Raw genomic sequence first — 22,396 nt, forward strand, 5'->3', positions numbered from 1 at the left:
TTACTGGTCAATCCCTAGGAATGCCATCAATCCCACATCGCCCTGTTTGTTTAACTTCCGTACTCTCTCCCAATACTTCTCGTTCTCCTTATCATTGTACAGTGCATACAGATCAAACAAGGGAGGATAAATCTTGGGCAGGAGGATTGGATGAATAAGAGTGCCACAGCTTACAACCATTCTACAATCACAAGGTCTTAATCAGTTATCTGTAAAATTGGTTTTGAAAAAAAGTTTACTTTTTTCAACCAACATGTATTTATTGTCTTCTGCATTGTTACTTGAATCCAGATACATGTATAATATATTGACACAACTTTCTTTGCTTAAAGAAAAAAAAAAAAAATCCATAAGGTTGATTTTTTTCACTCTGTTTAAATACATGTATATGCAAAGTTACAAATAACACATATCAGTATCAGTTTCAAGGAATTAAACTTACGACTTGTCTTCCTCAGGAGTCATCTCCCTTTCTGTCCTTTCCTCTGATGTCTCAGGCTCGATAAGAATAGGTCCTCCGTTTTCAGGCAGGTCAGGAAACAGGATCCTTTAGTTAAATCAAAATTTTAGAATTTAACTAGATCTTAGAGATTTTATGAAACATAATTGTTTCACATTATTAAGAGGATTTTAGAATATCAGATATACATAATGAATTAGTCTACTTAGTTTTTACTAAAAACAGGACTATAAAGACTGTAAAATTATTACCTGACACACTTATATAGACGAGAAACAAATGAAGTGATCTCATTCACAGCATGGTCCAGCAGCCTGGGATGTGCCCCCACCCCAATATATGCGGCCCTAAAGACATCCACCAGCCCCTCCATAAGTTTACCCAGAGGGTGAAAAGGTAGGTCAAATGCCTAGTGAATCAAAGCATACAGTACACAAAACTGTCCAAACGGGACAAAATACCCCCCGCTGGGTTTTTCAGAAGTAATTTTTTCCATAAGAAAGATATGGACCGGACATGAATTATGAAATTTTTCTTCCAGTGACCTTGAACCTCCCCAATGACCTTGGGTCAAGGTCATGACACACCCTTGTGTCATGGGCAATCTTTGTGTGAAATGAAAACCTACCAAGTTTATCCATAGGAAAGATATGGACTGGACATAAATTATGAAATTTTTCTTCCAGTGACCCTGAACTTTCCCAAATGACCTTGGGTCAAGGTCTTGACAACCCCTCGGGTCATGGGCTATCTTTGTGTGAAATGAGAACCTACCAAGTTTATCCATCAGAAAGATATGGACCGGACCTGAATTATGAAATTTTTCTTCCAGTGACCTTGAACTTCCCCAAATGACCTTGGGTCAAGGTCATGACACACCCTTGGGTCATGGGCAATCTTTGAGTGAAATAACAACCTACCAAGTTTATTCATAAGAAAGATATGGACCGGACACAAATTATGAAATTTTTCTTCAAGTGACCTTGAACTTCCCCAAATGACCTTGGGTCAAGGTCATGACACACCCTTAGGTCATGGGCAATCTTTTTGTGGAGTAGTAGATTCTAAAGTCCCTCTGTAAGAAAGATATGGACCGGACACGATTGCACAGACAGACGGACAGCTAGACAGACAGACGGACAAGGTGATTCCTATATACCCCCCAAAACTTCATTTGCGGGGGGTATAAAAAATACAAGAATATTTACAAGTAAATTTTTCATATGCCTTGCTTTCTTGCAATCATTTTTTAAAAGACAATTCTGAAAATTCTCTGAAGTATGAATTAAAGGAAATTTTGGGTTAATGTTTTTGTTATTCCTCCATCGATTCTCTTGGCTTACTTTGTGTAGGTACTGCCTAATCTCTCTGTAATACTCCACCGTTAACCTCCCTTTATTGTGTGGAGGAATGGTTTCCAACTCCTCAGCCAAGTTTAGGATCCTCTTAATTTTATTGTTTGGACTATAAAAATAACAAACAAAACAATTTTATAAATACAGTTAATTCTCGATAAACCGCCACCTTTTGTAATTTAGAAATCATGGCGGTATAACGAATTTGGCGATGAATTGAATTTTCCATCTTGTAGGAGAAAAGAAGTAGAGTTATCGTTCTTAGAAATACCATTTAGCGTTTCTATTCTTATTATCACATGTACATGTATATATAAACATATTTCTAAATTTGAAAATACTTCAAGTAATTTTTTTATGTACAATTTCGCTAAAACAAAGTATTCAGTTATGAAATTAAGACAAGTATATATGTACAGTTATGTATGTAAATCTGCACGTCTGATACTGAAAAAAAAAAATGATGGGTCGATCGTCATGATATATTGCCTATAGTACTTAAAATAAGTTCTTGAATAAATTCATTGTTTATGATATCATTGTTAATGAAACGTTCACAATTTCTGACTTATAATTATATTTCAAGCAAACTTTGCATTGTTTTTAAAAGCAGAGATCATCAAAATAATATCGTTATCGGCATACTTTACAACGACCGCTTTCGTGGCGAAGCCTTGACTAAATAATTTTATTAAAAAGAAAACAAAATTATTCTAACAGTTCATGTTAAAATCATTGTTTACTTAATTGCATGTACCTTGATTGGCTTTGCATGCTTTACAACAGGGATAGCGTCAACCAATTAGACGCGCTTCACTGACCACATACACCTGTGGCGGTATTATCGAGATAATCGACACTTAAAAATGGACGTTTGTTGTGAAAACAGGGTGGCGGATGGCGGTATGCGAATTTGGCGTTATAAAGAGAATTTTATATAGCAGGAAAATCGTTCTTGGGAAATCATGGCGGTATTGCGAAAATGGCGATGAATCGAATGGCGATAATTCGAGAATTGACTGTAGTTGAAATTGTTCAAAAAGATCTGTTTAAATCTAGTTATAAATATAACTTCCAAAAACAAAAGAATAACTCTTTTCTTTTACAAATATGAACACAATTTAAGGCATTGCATTTAACCCAATATAAATATACTGTCCATGCACAAATTTTAGCAACTCAATAATATGACATAAACAGTTACTTTTTATGGATTTCAATGATGCTCTTCTCTCCCTTAGATAATGTAATGGCCACATTTTCCCAGGCTTTTCCTGTATTTAGTTGATCCTGACCTTTGACCCTGAATACAGAGATACACTGCTGGAACATGCCTTCCCATCTCTGGCTGGCAGGAACAGCCATCGTGCCAAATATCCTAGTGAAAAAAAAATATTAATCTGATAAGGGCATTAATATACAGTTTGAAAAATGGTGGTTTATATAATTCTAAAAAATTTTCCTTTTTATGCTGACTGTAAAAAAGGTTTGTTGACAATGACATTTTTACTTACGGGGAGAGGTTATTGTGACCTTTCTTCTTATTGACTTCAGAATAAGCAGCCTTCTTAAAAACTCCATTAATTTTGAGCCCCTCATTCCATGATCCACTAAATGTCCCCTCAATGGTGTCATGGTTTGGCATTGTCAGCTTACCCTGAAACACAGATTCATTAGTCCATGTTGGCAATTTTTCTGTCCACAACCAAAAGCTGGTTGCTAAACAAGACTATGCCTAATTAAAATTCATTTTAGTATTAAAGTCACATTTCAATTTTTGAACAATGATTTCTTTTAGATAGGAGTCATACTGTTTGTTGAACTCTGAAAATCACTTGTACATTGTCTTACCTTGCCTTGTAGCTGGGTAATCCCTGCAAACTCTCCCTCATAGCTACTGTTGTCATAGGTCAGCATTAAACCATACCCCTGTAAAAATAACATAATCAGCAAATAACCAAAACATAAGTTACACATACTGGTATTAAACCTTAATACTGTCAAAATAACAGGTTATGCTCACTGTAATATAAGAAAATAAGGTCAACGACTCTTTCATATTTCTGATGCATGGTCAAAATTAGAGTAGCTTCATAATAATCTTTAGGAAAATTTATTTGGATGGCATTTATGCATGATCTAATGTCTTTTAAGTCATCTAATGTTTACAGTAAAGAAAATGTGCCTCACTGTTAACTTATCCTGCGTGAAGTTTCCCTCAAAGTACATTCCATCGAGTGTGACCACAATACCACTGCCCTGTCTAATGTCTTCCTGCCACAAACCCATGTACTTCTCTCCTGTTAAAAATTATAACCAAACAGTAAAACCTGAAAAAATCAAATCTATCAGCTAAAAATGACTGCGTTAATGTACAGTCTGAAAAACTCTTAAATTACTATTAACATTTATAGTGAAAATCATAAAAATCATGGAGTTTGAAATTAGGAAATATTGCAACTGCAGTAGAATTTTTTTTCTTGAAAAATGTGGGCAAGATACCTTTCATGACATCATCCATGATCCCATACCCCTGCTTCTTGTCAGAAACCCACTCTCCAATATAAACACTAGCAGCCATTGATGTGTGTTGTCCATGACGATAAATACCATGCCCGTGTCTCTGTCCATCCTTAAAAGCTCCCTCATAGATATCTCCATTAGAATACCTTGGAAATATTTACAAATCAGTATTATAACTCTACACATATATGTATAAAGATCCAAGAACATGTATATAAGAATTTCCTATTTACAACTGTTTCAAAAGGAACTTAATCAATTAATTTTATATAAAGAGTGTGATTCATTTAATACCTATCTCTACCATACAGACTCTCTACTTAAATAATTTAGCTATTTATCACCTGACCCCCATCTATTTCTCTACACTACTTTGTGAGTGAGTATGAGAGTTACCCGACAGTGGTCAGTCCATGAATCAGTCCCTGTAAGAGTTACCTGACTTTGGCCAGTCCCTGTAAGAGTTACCTGACTTTGGCAAGTCTCTGTAAGAGTTACCTGACTTTGGCAAGTCTCTGTAAGAGTTACCTGACTTTGGCCAGTCCTTGTAAGAGTTACCTGACTTTGGCCAGTCCATGTAAGAGTTACCTGACTTTGGTCAGTCCCTGTAAGAGTTACCTGACTTTGGCCAGTGCCTACAAGAGTTACCTGACTTTGGCCAGTCCCTATAAGAGTTACCTGACTTTGGCCATTCCATGTAAGAGTTACCTGACTTTGGCTAGTCCCTGTAAGAGTTACCTGACTTTGGCCAGTCCATGAAGTAGCCCATCTCTCCAATAACCTTCCTGAGTTCTCTCACTCCCATCATCCTGCTTCAAGATCAGCTTACCATGTCTAGAAATTAAAAAAAATCATTTCTAAAAATGTAGGAAATAAGGTATACTTTATTAGGATTTCTTTGAAGTTCCTAAAAGACCAAGAAAGGGTTTTAACTTTAAGATTTTATTTATTTTTTCTCTCCTTACCCATGCTGTAATCCCTCTTTGAAATTCCCTATATATTTTCTTCCATCTGCCCACTTCATCTCTCCACTGACAAAAAGATGAATTTATTTTGACTTGAAAGTCAATACTCAAAAATCATAGTCATATACATTAAGTAAATTTTTTAAAAAAAAACCTTGTTTTTTACATTTAAACTACAAAAATCTGGGAAAAAGATATTACAAGCCATGTATTTTTCCAGTCATCCAGTAACCAGAGTAGGTGGCGCCCTTAAATACAGAATGTCTTATGAACTGATGATTAGCGAAGCGAATGTCTGGGGGAGTGAGTCGGTCAGAACTTCCTCTACGGAACACAGATTTCTGACGACTGAGGTTTTTGTTGATGGTTGAGTTTAATGCCACAAGCCACTCTGTCTACAAAAACAACACAGAGATATTAAAAAAATTATCTTATGTGGGTTCTAAATGAAAAAATATTACTGATACTGTAAACTAACTTTTCATGTCCTTCTTTCATTTGCAAAAAAAAATCTCTCTGAAAACTAGTTATTGAGTTGTGTTTATTCAAGATAGTTTCTTAGTAAATCATGAATACCATTCATCAAAGCTAGATTTCAAACTAGCAAATTTTGAATAAAATTAGTCACAAATTATAGTTGGTTTACAGTAACAAATGTGGCTACTTTATGATACACTGTTTGAAGAGACAATGCATGTATCATCATACTTAACTTCTTTAAAGTGAGTTTGAATCCCACATATTTCATATTTTACCTTTTCATTCCCATCAGAGGCTACCAAGGTCAATTTTTCTTCTGGCATAATCAAGGAGATCAAGTTTCTATAATTCAAAATTTAATTTACATTCAACATTGTAAGGATCACAAAAGTTATCTAATTCATCCATATTAGTTCATGAATTTCAGATTCTTTACAGAATTCAAAAATTGTTCTTAAAATTTTTAATCCATTCATTCGTACCTTTGTTTATCATCTTCCACTGTTTCAATCCACAGGGTGTCCAATGGATAGGATCGGAATGTAGAGTACTAAAACACAGGTCAATATAAACATATATCACCTGGTTGTCTTGGTTTCCTAACCTATTTTACTTACCTATGTCAGATTTTGTATATGAATCTATCATTTTTAATCAGAGTGACAATTGAAGAAATTGGGCAAAAGGTTTTTAAAAGATTCATGCAAAAATGCATATTTTATACATAATTAATTCTTCTGACTTGTTAATCCTTTTGCAGGGAATAGTTACAGATACAGACCCTAAACCGTGCTACTACACCACCTGCACGGTACGGTTCGGTACGATTTGTGAACAGAACGGTTCGCTTTGTGCACGGTACGGTACGCTTTGTGCACGGAACGGTTCGCTTTGTGCACGGAACGGTACGCTTTGTGCACGGAACGGTACGCTTTGTGGACGGTACGGTTCGCTTTATGCACGGAACGGTACGCTTTGTGGACGGTACGGTTCGCTTTATGCACGGAACAGTACGCTTTGTGGACGGTACGCTTTGGGAAACGGTATGCAAATGAAGTGGGCGGAGCCTGTTAGCTTTGGTCCTTGATTGGCTTCTAATTTTACAATTTTATTTCCGTTATTAAAGAATGTAATTTATTTATTATTAATATCAATTGAAGTATCAATGAGTTTCTATTTATTAGAGAAGTTTAAATGTTTTATTACATGTATGTTATTGTGTCGATCATAGTCTTGTATGATATATCTCGGTTTCAATTTTAAATATTAATTTACACTGCAGCAGTGATGGAGGAAATAAGAAAAAAAATGAAAGGAAATAAACATCGTCCCACTGATCTTTTTCGCATTTGTAAATATATTGATATATAGAAGGTAAATATTTCCGTGCATATTTTTTTTACGTATGCCGAGGCTGCGTTTTAAATAGAAAAAATATATACATGTATATAATATTTTCTATAATACTACACACGTATATAAATTATTTTTAATTGATTGATCTATAGAAAAAATATGACTATTCGCGCTTATATTTTTATTTTTAGTAATAACTAATAAGAAATGTACATTGTTTCTTATTTTTAAAATTGTAGATCTGTCGTTTAAACGTCTGCCTTAGAAGAGAAATATCAGTAGACAAAAAACAAATTACATGTAATTAATAAAAAATATTAAAGAAAAAGAATATGAAAATAATTTACAGGGCATAGAAGACTTGTTTGTCTGTTTTTTTTTTTTTTTCTTTTTTCTTATGTAAATCTTTAATTATTCTGAAAATCTTTGATTATTCTGAATTTATATACCTGTGTGTGTTTAACACACCTTTAAATTTTTTTAGCTCTGACCACATCAAGTGTACATGCATTTTTAAAACTCACTCAACTGACATCTGGTCCAGCGAAACTCATCTTCCAGGTTTCACAACAACACTGATTAGAAATTTTCTTCCTAAAATATCCATTTCAGACGCAATTAGATAAGCATGAATCCCTTAATTATCATTTTACTTAAAAAAAAAGTACAACAGCGTCACATAAATTCGCAGACTTTTGATGAGTTTTAGAAGCTGATTAGTATCGCCTTCTAGAAAAGGGGGGGGGGGGGGGGTATCAAACATAATGTGGCTTGAAAGAAGATTGAGAAAAATCATTGTCTTTTTTATTTTCATTTTATTTTTGTAAATTATCCTTTTCCAGACACAATTATCCTTTTCCAGACACAAATAAGCAGGTGTCCTGTAGATTATGATTTTTTTTTTTAAATTTACAGCAACGTAACATTTTGAACACTTCTAAAGAACTTATAACCTGCTAATTTGTATCGTTTTCATGAAAGGTGTAAGAAACCTTATAATATCTATAATTTTTCGCAATTTTTTTTTTTTTCTTTTTTTTTTTTTCTTTTTTTTTTTTTTTGTATGCAGCTTGTAAGTTGATCACAATTTAATTAGTCAGATTATCATCTCTATCCGTTCAGTAGAAATCTTCCTGTTTACTGCATGTAATATTTTAATCCATATTTGACATAATTACCTATTTTCAGTGTAAGTCTAACTGCATCAATGATTCGCCGAGTAATTATCTGAGCAGAATTTATGTGCGAGTCTAATATGTTTTTTTTTTAACTCTAGACAGTTCATATATGTTTTAGAATTCTTACAAAATTAATGATTAATTAGTAAAATCACGCATCTGATATGAACTACATATGAATGCATACTTACGGCAAAAAGGCTGATTCAATAATTTAAATGGACAAAATTAAAATCTTAAGTCAAGAAAACCAGGAAACTAGTTTAAACATATGTATAGTTTAATTACCTGAATATTTAAGTACAACAAATATTTCAAAAAGAAGTTGATTTAATTTGCTCAAATAAAGAAAATGAAAATATTTATTATCAGATCCGTAATGGGGAACTGTGATACACCTTGTTACATGGTGTCCACGATCGCTGACATCAAGGATGCCGACATCGAGTTCGAGGTTAACGGTGCCACGTGTTTTGCGGGAAAAACACGTGGTCTGTACTGTTCCTTTGATCACAAACACAACGAGTTGATCTATAATTTATAGCATATAAGGAGTCGTCTCAAACTCTGTCTAGTTGTTTTGAAGTTGTTTATTTCGAGTAGTTTCCTTTATTTTCACAGTTGAAAGCCCAGATGCATGATACTTGATAAAGATGTTTCGAACAGCCAGACATAAACTCCTTCCTCCTTTCACGGGCGCTGTTGCGAAAAATAAACCAAAATGACTTATTTGGTCAATGCCCAGTTCAAAGATCATTAGGGGCGTGGTTTGCATAATTAACCAAAGAACGGTACGGTTCGTTTCTTGCACGGAACGGTACGCTTTGTGGACGGTACGGTACGCTTTGTGCACGGAACGGTTCGCTTTGTGGACGGAACGGTACGCTTTGAGCACGGAACGGTTCGCTTTGTGGACGGTACGGTACGCTTTGTGAATGGAACGGTTCGCTTTGTGCACGGAACGGTTCGCTTTGTTCACGGTACGGTACGCTTTGTGCACGGAACGGTACGGTTCGTTTCTGAGGTGTAGTAGCATGGTTTAGGGTCTGTACTATAGGTCACAATTAATTCTATATACATGAATAGGTACATTTATATCAGCAATAATATACAGTTCTATTGCTATATCTAAATTAAATTCAGAATTGAATGCAATGAATGTATGTTATTATTAATCATGAAAATGCAACTCTTTGAATATGCTCATACTTTTATTTTCAGGTATCTAAAAAAGTGAAAATAAATAGCAGCAATTCTCTGCTTTAGTTCAATTAAGAATGATAGATTTGAACTGTGAATGTAGCTTTTCTCAGCATGAATGATTTTGTAAAATTCTCTTTTACAGAAAAAAGATGCAGAGAATCAAAATATACTACCTTCAAATGACCCAGGGTACGTTTAAGCTATCATATTAAATCAATGTGAGTTAAATATATTATAATATTGTATATAATTTTTTTTCTGTCAAAATAAACCCTTATATTGCATCTGCAATCTAATTAAAATTAGATGTTTTATCTGCTCGCATACTCTCTACACTAACATCTAACAACATCATATATCGGCAGAGGTCTAATTCTATCAACCAATCGAATTGTTGCCTGCAAAATCCTCGTATGTTAAGTCTAAAGCTGTTCCGAGTTTAACCTCTGACGTGATCCTCTATGGGATTTTGTTAAATGTTAGTGTAGCGAGTCTGCAAACGGATCTAACATCTAATTTTAATTAGATTCCATATTGCATGATACATTTACCCCCATAACTTATTGAAACGAAATCATAATTTGATGTTGAAGAAGTTGTAATGTCAAATCAAGCTATAAAGTATAATTTCTATCAAGGAAAGAAAAATTCATTCAATATTAAAATTGCTACTTGAGAAACGTTTTTGAGTAAATTAAAAGAAGACTTACTTGAGCATGAACAAAGAGGTCATTGAAGAGAAAGAAATCATTGGTGGACATTCGTCCTGCTCCGTAGAGAGACAGGGGGTGGTCCTTACTGCTACGAATCAGGCGACGAGTCGGGATCTTTACAGCATCCTGGAAAGATGTAGACATTTGAGTTATCTTCCTTAACTTGAGTTTGTGTCATCGTCAACACTTTAAAGGCCAGTCCAATAATATGCTTTAGTTGCTATCTTATCAATTTATATTATTATACTACAAAAGTTAATATAGCACATACTCCATACAAGAAATTATAATAATTCATTTTTTTTCCAAACATGATAAAATTTTTAAAATATTACATATTCTTACATATATTTCAATGAGAAAAGTCTATAATTTTTTTGGTAGTAGCTAGAAGACCTTTACAGAAAGAGCACAGGTACACAAAATGCAGGCTTACAATTAACTTATGGAAATTCAGAGATTCCCAGAATGACTTGGTGTTAGATGCAATCTTGTGTTCATTACTGGTTGTTCGTTTCAAGGTCTGCCACTGCAAGGTCACTTTACTCAACAATCGGTTCTCTGGGGCTTCCTATTTCCAAAACATGAATATTCTTATGAAAAATATCCATCATTTCAAAATCTTTTTAGAACTCACAAAAAAGCACATGTATTTAATATCATTTCACTTTAATCTTTTAAGACTTGTTATTAGCTCATAGCTAACTTATCTATCATTATTTTGATCTACCATAATTTATATGAACATATTTAAAGAAATCTCACTGCTTCGTAGTTACAGGCCAGTTTATCTGTAAGCCTGCAATACTCTTTCACATGACTAAATGGCCGATCAAACAGAATCTGTAACTTTTCTGCCATGTTCTTTTTGCTGTACTTTGACCCATCCAATAATGCCTGCAGCTCTTTATCCAAGGTATCAAAAAATGGCCTTTTAAAAAAATATATTAAGAAATTAATTGCAGAAGGTTTCTCAATCAATTTTTCTCACAAATTGCAGTGAAAGGAATTGATTAATATGTGTTGAAATGCAGCACTCACTTTCCAGTTTTACATAAATATTCTAATCCCCCAATAGCTAACATGTCTGCAAAGCTTATGGAGAAGATCTTAAATTCACTGATAATGTCTTCACATTTTGTGAAAAAGTTGGCCTCCAAAAAAATATCCATGAAGCGTATCCTGTTAGTCAGGTCAACTGAATTCTCACCAATCTACAAGTAAACAATGACAAAAACTTAGTTTAAATTAAACTGTACATACCAAGAACTATTGCGATACTGAAATTCACTTTTTATTTGTGAGAACTTTATTTGCAAGAACTTTATTTTCAAGAAATTCCGTAAAACAGAGTGCCCGCAAAAATATCATTCTTGCTCGTATTAGTATTCTTCAAGAATATATAAAGCAGAACCAAAATTCTTGAAAATTTTGTCTTGCTAATGAAGATTAAATGACTTTCTAGTGAAAATAAGGTGTCGCATAAATTAAGTGATTTACAGTACTAAAGGAATTTACAAACTTATATTGGCTTTGTATAAAAAAGGTAACTTACTAAATTAGTGATGTTTTCAAAAGCTGCCAGCAGATTCTGAGTACAAGACTTGTATGGAAAGACATCTAGGGTACTGAAGAAACCTATTACCGGGTAAACAATAAATATTTCCTTTTAAACAACATATTAAAACAAAAGACAACATTTTTTGATCCTGTGAAAAGATTACAATGACTTCTTCACTCTTACTGCCTTACTTGAATCTTTCAGGGGATGAACCACGGATTTAACGATGCAATTGAGATAACTGTAAAATCTCCTCTCTGAGGCTGCTACCTCAAACAGTGAGGCTGTAAATCCTGTAAAACTCCAACAGGAGATACAGGCAGAGTTATCTTCCCCTGCTGATATTGCACGCACCCATCCAGCCTGCAAACACATGCTTAAAATTTAAGAAAACAATCCTGAAAAAAAAAAAAATGAATGTCTTAATCATACAAATCTATTGAAAGTTCATAATCCAGTGATCATGCGTACTTATGCAGTACATTATGTTGTAAGTGAATTCATTATACACTGTGTCTTCACTATAGACATGTTTTACTGTACAAGAAAAGGAAGTTTTACCTGCTTTAAGAACTTAAGGTGAGTAAGGCGGTTTGTTTTATACACTGGAACATACAGATCCCGGCTACAATATATAAACAAAATGACATTATTTGAAATAGAATGTACACGTAAAACAAGAGGCCCACGGGCCTTATAGGTCACCTGAGTATCATGTAACAACTTTCCAGCAATTGTATTTGGTTCGTGTTTTAATCCAAAAGCCATGAAATTCACAAATTTTGAAGAAGGCACCATTGCTTATCAAAGGGCAGATTTCAAAGCATTAATTTATTTTTAGTCAAAGCACCCCCCTGGTACCCCTGACCCAGCGTCCCTGAAAGTATCTATTTTGAAAGAGGCCCCTTTCTTCATTATAAGCCCAGCATTTTTTTTTTGTTTAGGTTTAGTTATGAACATGAGAATAAAAAAGTCCCAAAGGAGAAGGAAATCAAAATTTTTTTTTGATAAATCAATTATTAACATTTGTACATTCTTTTTTTATGCTATTATAATAGGCTCCTTACCACTGGACACATAATGCTTACAAATAGGAAAGTAAAACATTGCTTATTTCATCATCTGCCAGTTTGGGCCAGTTATATAAATTTTGTGATGTTGGTCAAAATATATTTTAAAAAATCAATTCTTTAAAAGTCTTTCAATATATCTTCATTTTTTTTAATATGTGTTAGGTGAATGTGTAGACATTGTTCTAAAATTTAATCCTATCATAAAACAGACAGGGGGTATTGCGGGTGTAGGGTGAACATTTTTTCAATCAAGTGTAAAATAATTTTTCTGGCTGATACAAATGATACTACATGCCTGTATATATTTGTATATTCTTGCCTTAACAATTTCTTCCTCAAATGGACTGAACTTCTCCCATAGTTTTATTCATTACATCTGATGCATAAGCAACCCTTTTCTGAAGAATGATGCTTAGACTGTAAGCTATAACAGAGACCTAAACAATGTTGCTGCCCGCTGGCAATATGCAACAGCTACCACGGGCAGTTTAAAACCTGGGGGAGGAAAATAATTTACGGACAGATACTTTTGAAACGAATACATAATTATCTCACCAGCATGTCATTGTGCAACAAAGTCGTCAGCATTTTATTTGTCCTTTAAACAGGTGAAACTTTTTGAATGGCACTCGTATCGATGAATTTTACATTAAACCAAGCTATCTTTCAGATCTCGCTTTATTTACCCGCCGTTTCATCTTAAAACCGGAAGTGCGAGTTCGTAAATGTGAAATCTCGATCCCGACTCAAATTTGACATCGGAAAGAAAAAAATTGTTTTATTTTTTTCTGAACATTCAAAACCTTGAGCGGAGGGTTTGTAAAACTGAAAATAAAATAAATCCTGGCCTTAAATATGTAATTTGATCATTAGCATATTAACCAGGATGTTCAAAGAATTCATGCATTTCACTATATAATCATTAGAGCCCCACCCTAAAACAAGAACCCCTGACCCTGGGGCCATAAAATTCACAATTTTGGTACAGGCACTCTTGCTCATCATAACTATGTACTTAGTTAGTTTATTTAATACCCAGGAGCAGAGGAGAAGATTTTCAAAGAATTCATATATTTTCACTATATATTATCAATAGAGCACCGCCCTAACACCAGAACCCCTGACCCTGGGGCCATAAAATTCACAATCTTGGTAGAAGCACTCTTGCTCATCATAACTATGTACTTAGTTGGTTTATTTAATACCCAGGAGCAGAGAAGAAGATTTTCAAAGAAATAATGCATTTTCACTACCTACTTATTTAGCCCCGCCCCAGCACTAGAACCCCTGACCCCAGGGCCATGAATTTTACAATTTTGGTAGAGGACTCATTGCTGATTACAATCATGCAAACAGTTTGACTGCTTGATGTCCAGGAGTAAAGAAGAAGATTTTTAAAGATTGCATTAATTTTCGTGGTTTTGGCCCCACCCCTCAGGCCCCAGGGGGGCAGGGATTATGAAATTCACAATTTTTGTTCCCCTTCACCCATAGATGATTTGTGCCAAATTTGGTTGAAATTGGTTCAGTGGTTGCAGAGAAGAAGCTGAAAATGTTCAAATGTTAACGCACGACGCACGACGGACGACGACGGACAAAAACAGATAGCAATAGGTCACCTGAGTTTATTCAGGTGACCTAATTATCAACAGACAAACATTTCTGAATATATTCCAGTTCATCTGATTTTTATCAAAACTGTTTCAATAATTTTGCTTTTATTTCAGTTGTAGAGAGTGTCCATATAATTCTGACAATATATTTGGTTACCATGGATGTTTTCCCACAAAGTGTATTTCTGGTTGGAATCCATCCCTGTCCATCAGAAACATGGAAAATTTCTCCCCCGCAGCAACATCCCACACATAGCACCGGTCCATCAGCTACAACAACAAACAGAGGTCATTTCCCCTTTATGAATAAAGAAAATATCATATCTGAAAACGGTTTTCTTAAAACATGTTGTACCTGTATTGTACAAGGTTTGGCTGTATTGTCTGTCCGAGCAAGTTGTCCAGAAGCATTGAATCCCCAGCTGTATACCTGTCATACACAAATGATCTTTATGTACAATGTATCCTTTAATATAGAAAGCATAATACACAGTTTTAATTAATAGTTATACAAAATCATTTGTTCTCTTTAAGTAATTTTTGAAAAAATAAGTGTAAAACTTTAAATGACATGTTAGTAACATCAATGGATGGTTCACCAGTGTTTGTAGGAATATCACCTCACCCTGGAGTCAGCGGTCAGAGCCAGAGAGTGGTACCCCCCTCCACACACCCTCACCACCTTAGCACCATTCAGTGTCCTCACAACCTCAGGCTGATTTCTGTAATGACAGTACAAGTATTAGGGAGGCCCTTACAGGGTATAATATCAATCACATAAACATGTAGTTTAAGTCCATACAAATTCAAACTGACCTGTCAATTTCATCCCCATGACCAAGTTGACCTTTGTTGTTTTTTCCCCATGACCACACCTCTGTTTCCAGGGTGATGAATGTATCTGATGTTTCTGAGATGACAGGAAGCTGATCTAGAAAAACAATAGAAATATAGGTTCTATAACCAGTGCCAGTTAGTAAAGACATTCAATTTTTTTTTAACAAACACAGTTTTAAACTTTCATTCAAAAAATGATGTATCAACATCCAATTAATTTCTTACAAAACTCATTGTACTTAGAGGAAAAGAAATTGGATTGATAATATTTGTCATCACTAGACATACCACTAGGGACCATTTTACAGAGATTGTCTTGTTTGGCTTGTATGGTCCTCAATGATAGCCTCTCTGTCGAGTCTTTGGCACTGCTGTCACTTATAAAACTGGTCTCCTGAGACCTACTCCCTTTGTCCTCCACCCCAGGGGAATTTAGATCCTCCTCTGAAGTATCAAATCCTGCCAGAAACAGATTAGATCCTGTCCCACTGCTTTCAGAGGCAGTATCCTTTGGTTTGTTTTCTGTACTAAAGCCCAGTCTATCAGTTATACTAGTGAAGGCTTTACTTGTTATGGAGGACATTTGTTGAGGAACGGAGGAAATATGACCCATCACATCAGATGGATACATTTGTACTGAGGAGAAAAAACTTCCCAGTGTTGTGGAGGTGGCAGTTTCCTGCTGTGGAGGAGCTTCCTCTTCCTCTTTTTTGTCCTCATACTGCTCTGCAAGGTACTTTCTGGCCTCCTCTTCATTGACAATTGTAACAGAGCTCCCTGCTGCTAACTTATTGGATCCTGGGCACTTGTGCATACCCTGACTTTCAGCTGAATTATTCGATGGAAATACTCCAGTATTAGAACTGTCTTGCTTCACCCACACATCTTCCTCATGAGTTTCCTCAGAATGATCCTCAGTTTGTGAAAGACAATGATCACTACTTTTCCTCTGACTCGTTTCTTCGGGACTTTCAAACACATCATCACAGCTTTCTCTGTTTCTGGATTTCTTTACCACTTCCCCCTCAGATTTTTCACCAGAGGAGGCTGGGGTTTCAGCTGAGTCATCACATTCACACAAGTGTTCTTCACTAATAATACAAGTATCACTGGTTTCAAGATAGGTGTATATCTCAGAATTACATTTGGCACAAGTTTTAGGAAGGTTTTTATGAGTGGTTGTCTCAGAGGCTCTCGATCTTCTAGTTTTCACTGAGGAATAAGAGTCATCCAATAAACTCCTCTCCACCACTGCCAGAGTGTGGGTGAACCCACAACTTATACTCAGGACATTTCGGCCCACCAATCTCTCCAGTATGACGGGTGAGGCAGCAGAAGTCTCCTTGGTCCCTAGCCCTTCCCCTGACCCCCAGACCCACACCTCCCCCGTGTCAGACAAGGCCACGGTGTGGGTACTCCCACAGGACACCTTGACAACTATAACGTCCTCATCCTCCATGGAGACTCCATGCTGACAATGTTCAGAGGTGACCTTGCTGATGTTAACCAGTTGTGGGATGGTCACTGTCTTTTCTGTGGAGGCACACTGGTACTGCCTTGAATCTCCCCAGCAGTACACCTGACCAGCTTTAGTGACTGCTGCACAATGATTGGTACCACAGGCAACATCTTTTATACATTCACCTGAAATCATTGCAAGAACATGTATAAATTATATAATATTTTTTTGTGTAAATATTGTTGTTGTAAATTGCTTCATTATAAATCAAAATAGAACATTCCATAATTGTTGCATAGTCTGAATTTTCTTCAAGCTCTTCTACTTATACCAGAGACAAACAACAGTGTTGTACCTGCCAAACCAGAAATAAACACTGGATCATATGCATGGCTTTCATTCTCTGCACCTATCCCTAGCTGACCATAGTCATTGCTTCCACAGGCAAACAAACGACCATCATACGTGAGGAAAATGGAGTGATCTGTTCCAATGGCAACTTTTCTGATGGGAATGCCAAACAGGCTTGGATATTTAACCACCTCCACATCTCCATGGTAACCTTGCCACATATACAGAAGTCCATCTTTTTCATCTTTCCTGAAATGTAAAACACCGTGTATATCCCAACATGCGGGGTGTATACTATGTTGTGCGCGGGGTGTATGCTTCCGAAGCGAGAAAAAGGGGGTCAATGTACGTTCTTTTTCCATTTTCTCAGCATACGGATATTTTCGCCAGAAAGCATATGCCTACGGAAGGAAGCATTGTCTAAGGAGTATATGGATACCTGTGATTCCACTGGCCACCTTCTAGTTTTTTCAAACACCTCAACACAATTCCGAGGATCGGAGCAAGATTGGCGCTACACTGTGTTTATGATCAAATATCAGAACAAAGTTTTGCTTTATCGTCACTTTTATATTATTGTTAAATACATTTTTACAATATAAACGTTTGTACAAATTGTCTGTAAATAAAACAGTTCGTATATAAAGATATTGACGAAAAATCAATGTTGTGTCCGGGGTGTATGCAACATGTTGTACGCGGGGTGTATACCCCATATTTTTCTTAGGATTATTTAGTGCAAAGTATCAATGCCATGGAAATATTATATTCACACAGGTTTAAAAGTGACAGATAGTGTTGATAAAAGACCTTAAAACTAATGCCGAACCAAAGAGTAATTTCCATAAACTTACTGAAGTAAAAAACAAATCAACTAAATTTAAAAAAGAATAAAAAACAAACTATCATATTCAAACATAAAAGGCGCTAGATGTGCAAGGAGCGATTGTTATCTGACTAAATGCTACATTGTAGATGGTGCAATGATCTATATCTACGCAATCATAAAATCTCTCCAAAGGGTCCATCGCCCCCCCCTCCACAATCCCTGCATGAAGGACACTGTCCTTTCTTTGGTTCGTTTTAATCTAAATATTTCGCCTGTAAAAAATAATAGAAACTCTACATGAATGGTGTATTATGAATAAATCGTTTTTTTTGTTTTTATTTTTTTTTTTTGTTTCTGCAACATTTATGTTATCAATACATATATTCTTAAGCATTTATGTCAGTTTGAATCTTTTTTGAAGGGGGGGGGATACCTGAAAAAAAAAAACACCTTGACATAAGTTGACTAGCTATTTAAAAAAAAGGGGGGGTATCGAAACTCAAACTCCTATTTGTTGGGGTTGAAGGTAACATTTTTTTCAGTATCAATTCTCCTTTTTTTTTTACATAAACATACTACATAACCATTTTTGACTATGATGCAAGAAAAAAAAAGGGGGACCTGACTTTCATTTTCTGTAGTAAAAAGTTGTGACTGGAACAAAAAGGGGGTGATACTACGTGTCTGTCTGATACATGTTTATTAATTTCCTTTCAATTTTTCGCAATATGACGACTAATTTTTCCTTATCTGAAAAGATTTCATATTTTGAATATCACAATAAACATGTAAAGCTGGCTATAAAAATGCACAATTGTAATAAGGGACGACAATTTTCCGAGGGCATGCACAGTTGAAAAAAAAAGGTTTTTGGTACAATTACAATTTTACGTTGACGTGTAATTAATATCAATTATGTTCACCCTCCTCTACTTTATTATCATATATACACATAGTAAAGTTACCCCCCCCCTCCCCAAAAAAGGAACTTAGACACAAACAAACCCTCCTCGGGCCCATTCCTAGAAAGTATGTACTCAGTAAAATACCAATCGGAGTTCCACGGATGACTCGTACCTGAATGGAGCGTAGCGGAGTCAGCCGAGGATTGCCAATTGAATGGAGCGTAGCGGAGTCAGCCGAGGATTGCCGATTGAGTAAAATACAATGCCTCGAAATAAAACAAATAGCTAACTGCCATATATGGGCTCCTGGCGGGGGCAAAGTACACATCAATAAATACTACATGAACGAGAACTTTTTTTTTTTTGGTGTTTATGTAATTACAAAAAGCTAAATATTTTCAAACTCATTTAAAAGGTATTGAAAAAGTTAAACAGAAATTATGAGGAAATGTTAAATGTTCAAACCTATGCATGTGTGAAGCATTTATTAAAGCACTATGAGCTGCATGTTTGACATCAGAAAATTTTTATTGCAGATTTGTGATTAACTAATTGAATGACAGAAGATTAAATCATTTATAAACTTCTGTTGTTCATATTTGTGATGGAAATTTTTTTATTAGCTTTGATTGAAGCAAAATTGAATTATTGTCGTCCTGTACAATAATGATTTCTTACATAAAACTGTACATTCGCTTGTAAAGAAATATTTCTTCTGAAAATTTTTTAAACTTTATTTTGGGCTTTATTGGTCATAAGGGTTAAATTGCATACAAATTAATCATAATAGCACACTTTACCAGCAAAATAAAATTTTCAAAGATACAGCTCATATTGCTTTAATTAAGAAAGGATCTGAATTAGGTGCCTTTAAATCAAAAGAAGGGATGAATTGTTGGTCATCACATTAACAGTTAAACAAAGTACCCTGTACATTTACTTCCATGTGCATGCAAAGCCAAAAGTACGATGAACGTGTTTCAATTTTATTTCCAGTAAATCGAATTCATGAACCTGAAGTTGTGCTATTACAAAACTGATGAATAATTAAAAAAATAAATAGAACAAAAGTCAATTAATAACATTTTTTTTAATAACATTTAAGACAATGATTCTATGGAGTAAGAAGAGGGGTATACACCCCGCGCACAACATGTTGCATACACCCCGGACACAAGATTGATTTTTCGTCAATTTCTTTATATACGAACTGTTTTATTTACAGACAATTTGTACAAACGTTTATATTGTAAACATGTATTTAACAATAATATAAAAGTGACGATAAAGCAAAGCTTTGTTCTGATATTTGATCATAAACACAGTGTAGCGCCAATCTTGCTCCGATCCTCGGAATTGTGTTGAGGTGTTTGAAAAAACTAGAAGGTGTCCAGTGGATTCACAGGTATTCATATACTCCTTAGATAATGCTTTCTTCCGTAGGCATATGCTTTCTGGCGAAAAATATCCGTAAGTTGAGAAAATGGACAAAGAACGTACATTGACCCCCTTTTTCTCGCTTCGGAAGCATACACCCCGCGCACAACACAGTATACACCCCGCATGTTGGGATATACACGGTGTAAAACATGAGTAGAAAACAAAGCATTATTAGATGTCATATGTCTTTAATTTGTCAAAGAAAACAACATTAGTTCAGAGGAACCTTAAATTTAAGTTAAAACCAGTAATTTCATCACTTTATTTAGCTAGAGAATGTAATCACATCAATGGTTTTGAATAACTGGTTCTGTATTTACCACCATCTCAGCAAGGGATAATGTTATAAGTGGTTCTGTATAAACATGGTTTTGAATTTACCACTATCTCAGCTTGTGGTTATGATATTATTGGTTCTAAATGCTAGTAGTTCTATATTTAGCACTATTTCAGCTAGTGGTAATGATATAGGTGGTTCTATTATCTATATACATTACAACCATCTCAGCTTGAGGTGATTGTATTTATAAGTGGCTCCATTTTTATGACCATCCTAGTAGTCAATCAGTTACATTTTGTTTTCACAAGATAAGAAAAAATACATCAGTTTCGTTTTGGTCATCTACACCATTAAAAATTTAAGTAATAACAGACAAAATATTAATTATGAATGTAGATAAGCAATTAAAAGTTTTCAATGTGGAAAACATTTTCTCAGAGCTTATCAGTTTATCTCAGAGAGACTGTCTGGATTTGGTCAAAAGAAAGGAATTATATAATGATATCCTTTGTAAACTGAGTAGTTCTGTGTTGTTTCAGATTGAGAGTGTGAGATATCCAGGTTCTTCTGTATTAGTAAAGTGCATTCAGAACATTTACATTAATCATTGGACCATCTAGGACACCCAGCATACAATTCAAGACATAAGAATGACAGCTTTACGTAAACTCAAATTTACCAACTCTGCAGGTTTTGTATTTCTTATTATGACAAGTGTCAAGTTACCCCATTCAAACAATGCCTTGGTTGACCTGGTATTTAAAAGTCCAAAGAATGCTCTATTTCAATTGTAGTATTTTACAGCTTTTGCATAAATAGTAATAAACAAAATTGACTAAAACAAAAATGCCCATCTCAAATTTCTTTTACAAATACAAAATGTGGTCCCCAAACCTTGCGTTTCTTGGTACTGTACCTTAGGCCTTGGTCTTTCAGTCTTGAAATCATTTCAATTCATTAGATTCTCATTGTCTCTTACACAATGAAAGCAATGCGATCTGTGCCTCAAGTGTGTTAGTTTTGGTCAAACACAATTAATTTTGTAATTAGAGACAGTACAGAAGAATTACTTTCACCTACACTAAATGTGTCAAGACTTGGAATTCATTGTTTGACGAGTCCAGGCAATTTCATGGTTTTGTACCTTCCGCGAGAAACAGTTCTATAGCTGGGATCTAAACTCTTTTCGTTGTTTATGAAATCAATCTCTAAACCTCAAAGAAGTCTTCAGGACATTTCATTTTCATATTTGCTTTGGTGAGTACTTATTTTTCTTGCATAAAAGTGTCCTACTCTACATTTGCAAGTTGTTTTGTGTAATATTTTCCATAATGAAAACATTTTAATAAACTGAGTGATTCTATTATTTCATTTTCTTTCTGCACATTTTCAGTGCAGAGTATTTCTATGGTAAAAAAAGAAAATTCTTTCAATTCTAAATTCATGCAGCTAGACTTAAGAATCTGAGCTATAGCCAATATATACCGATATTCCTATTGCAACCAGAATTCACTCAGATTTCTCTGCTGAATTTGCAGCATAAGCATTCCAGCACTGTCTCATTCCTTTGACTTAATCTTCATTTAGTGTTTGCAATGTTCACAGGAAATAATTCCATTAGGAACCCCTATTGATTTAAAGCAATATCCAAAGATCTCATTACCTTTCTGATTAACTTAGGGTATTTTCTCTGTCCCACCGACAAAATCTTCTTAACCCTAGATCTACATGTTATGATGCATTTAAAGTATTACTACTGAACAGAATATTTTGAATACTGTATTTTCATTGACTTTCTAAAGTGTTGATAACACA

At 34.9% G+C, this 22,396-nt stretch overlaps 1 protein-coding gene across 1 annotated transcript in view; it reads right to left on the minus strand.

Annotated features, from left to right (window-relative positions):
- The window catches only part of LOC134236300 (alsin-like), a 23,635-nt gene continuing 1,239 nt past the window's right edge, over nt 1-22,396 (minus strand). The window contains exons 2-28 of the mRNA XM_062718477.1: nt 17,132-17,376; nt 15,606-16,961; nt 15,297-15,411; nt 15,106-15,202; nt 14,836-14,910; nt 14,638-14,750; nt 12,356-12,419; nt 11,986-12,157; nt 11,789-11,871; nt 11,275-11,447; nt 10,999-11,164; nt 10,670-10,804; nt 10,231-10,359; nt 6,266-6,333; nt 6,059-6,125; nt 5,505-5,698; nt 5,304-5,369; nt 5,077-5,172; nt 4,318-4,484; nt 4,006-4,115; nt 3,667-3,744; nt 3,330-3,472; nt 3,020-3,193; nt 1,804-1,924; nt 712-869; nt 443-547; nt 1-181 (exon numbers count right to left, since the gene is read on the minus strand). Coding sequence (XP_062574461.1) covers nt 1-181; nt 443-547; nt 712-869; nt 1,804-1,924; nt 3,020-3,193; nt 3,330-3,472; nt 3,667-3,744; nt 4,006-4,115; nt 4,318-4,484; nt 5,077-5,172; nt 5,304-5,369; nt 5,505-5,698; nt 6,059-6,125; nt 6,266-6,333; nt 10,231-10,359; nt 10,670-10,804; nt 10,999-11,164; nt 11,275-11,447; nt 11,789-11,871; nt 11,986-12,157; nt 12,356-12,419; nt 14,638-14,750; nt 14,836-14,910; nt 15,106-15,202; nt 15,297-15,411; nt 15,606-16,961; nt 17,132-17,376 — 4,651 coding nt within the window. The remainder of the gene's footprint in view (nt 182-442; nt 548-711; nt 870-1,803; nt 1,925-3,019; nt 3,194-3,329; nt 3,473-3,666; nt 3,745-4,005; nt 4,116-4,317; nt 4,485-5,076; nt 5,173-5,303; nt 5,370-5,504; nt 5,699-6,058; nt 6,126-6,265; nt 6,334-10,230; nt 10,360-10,669; nt 10,805-10,998; nt 11,165-11,274; nt 11,448-11,788; nt 11,872-11,985; nt 12,158-12,355; nt 12,420-14,637; nt 14,751-14,835; nt 14,911-15,105; nt 15,203-15,296; nt 15,412-15,605; nt 16,962-17,131; nt 17,377-22,396) is intronic.

Source organism: Saccostrea cucullata, unplaced genomic scaffold (genome assembly GCF_032062105.1).
Source record: "Saccostrea cucullata isolate Sc308-1 unplaced genomic scaffold, CSIRO_AGI_Scuc_v1 ctg3150, whole genome shotgun sequence".
NCBI lineage: Eukaryota > Metazoa > Mollusca > Bivalvia > Ostreida > Ostreidae > Saccostrea > Saccostrea cuccullata.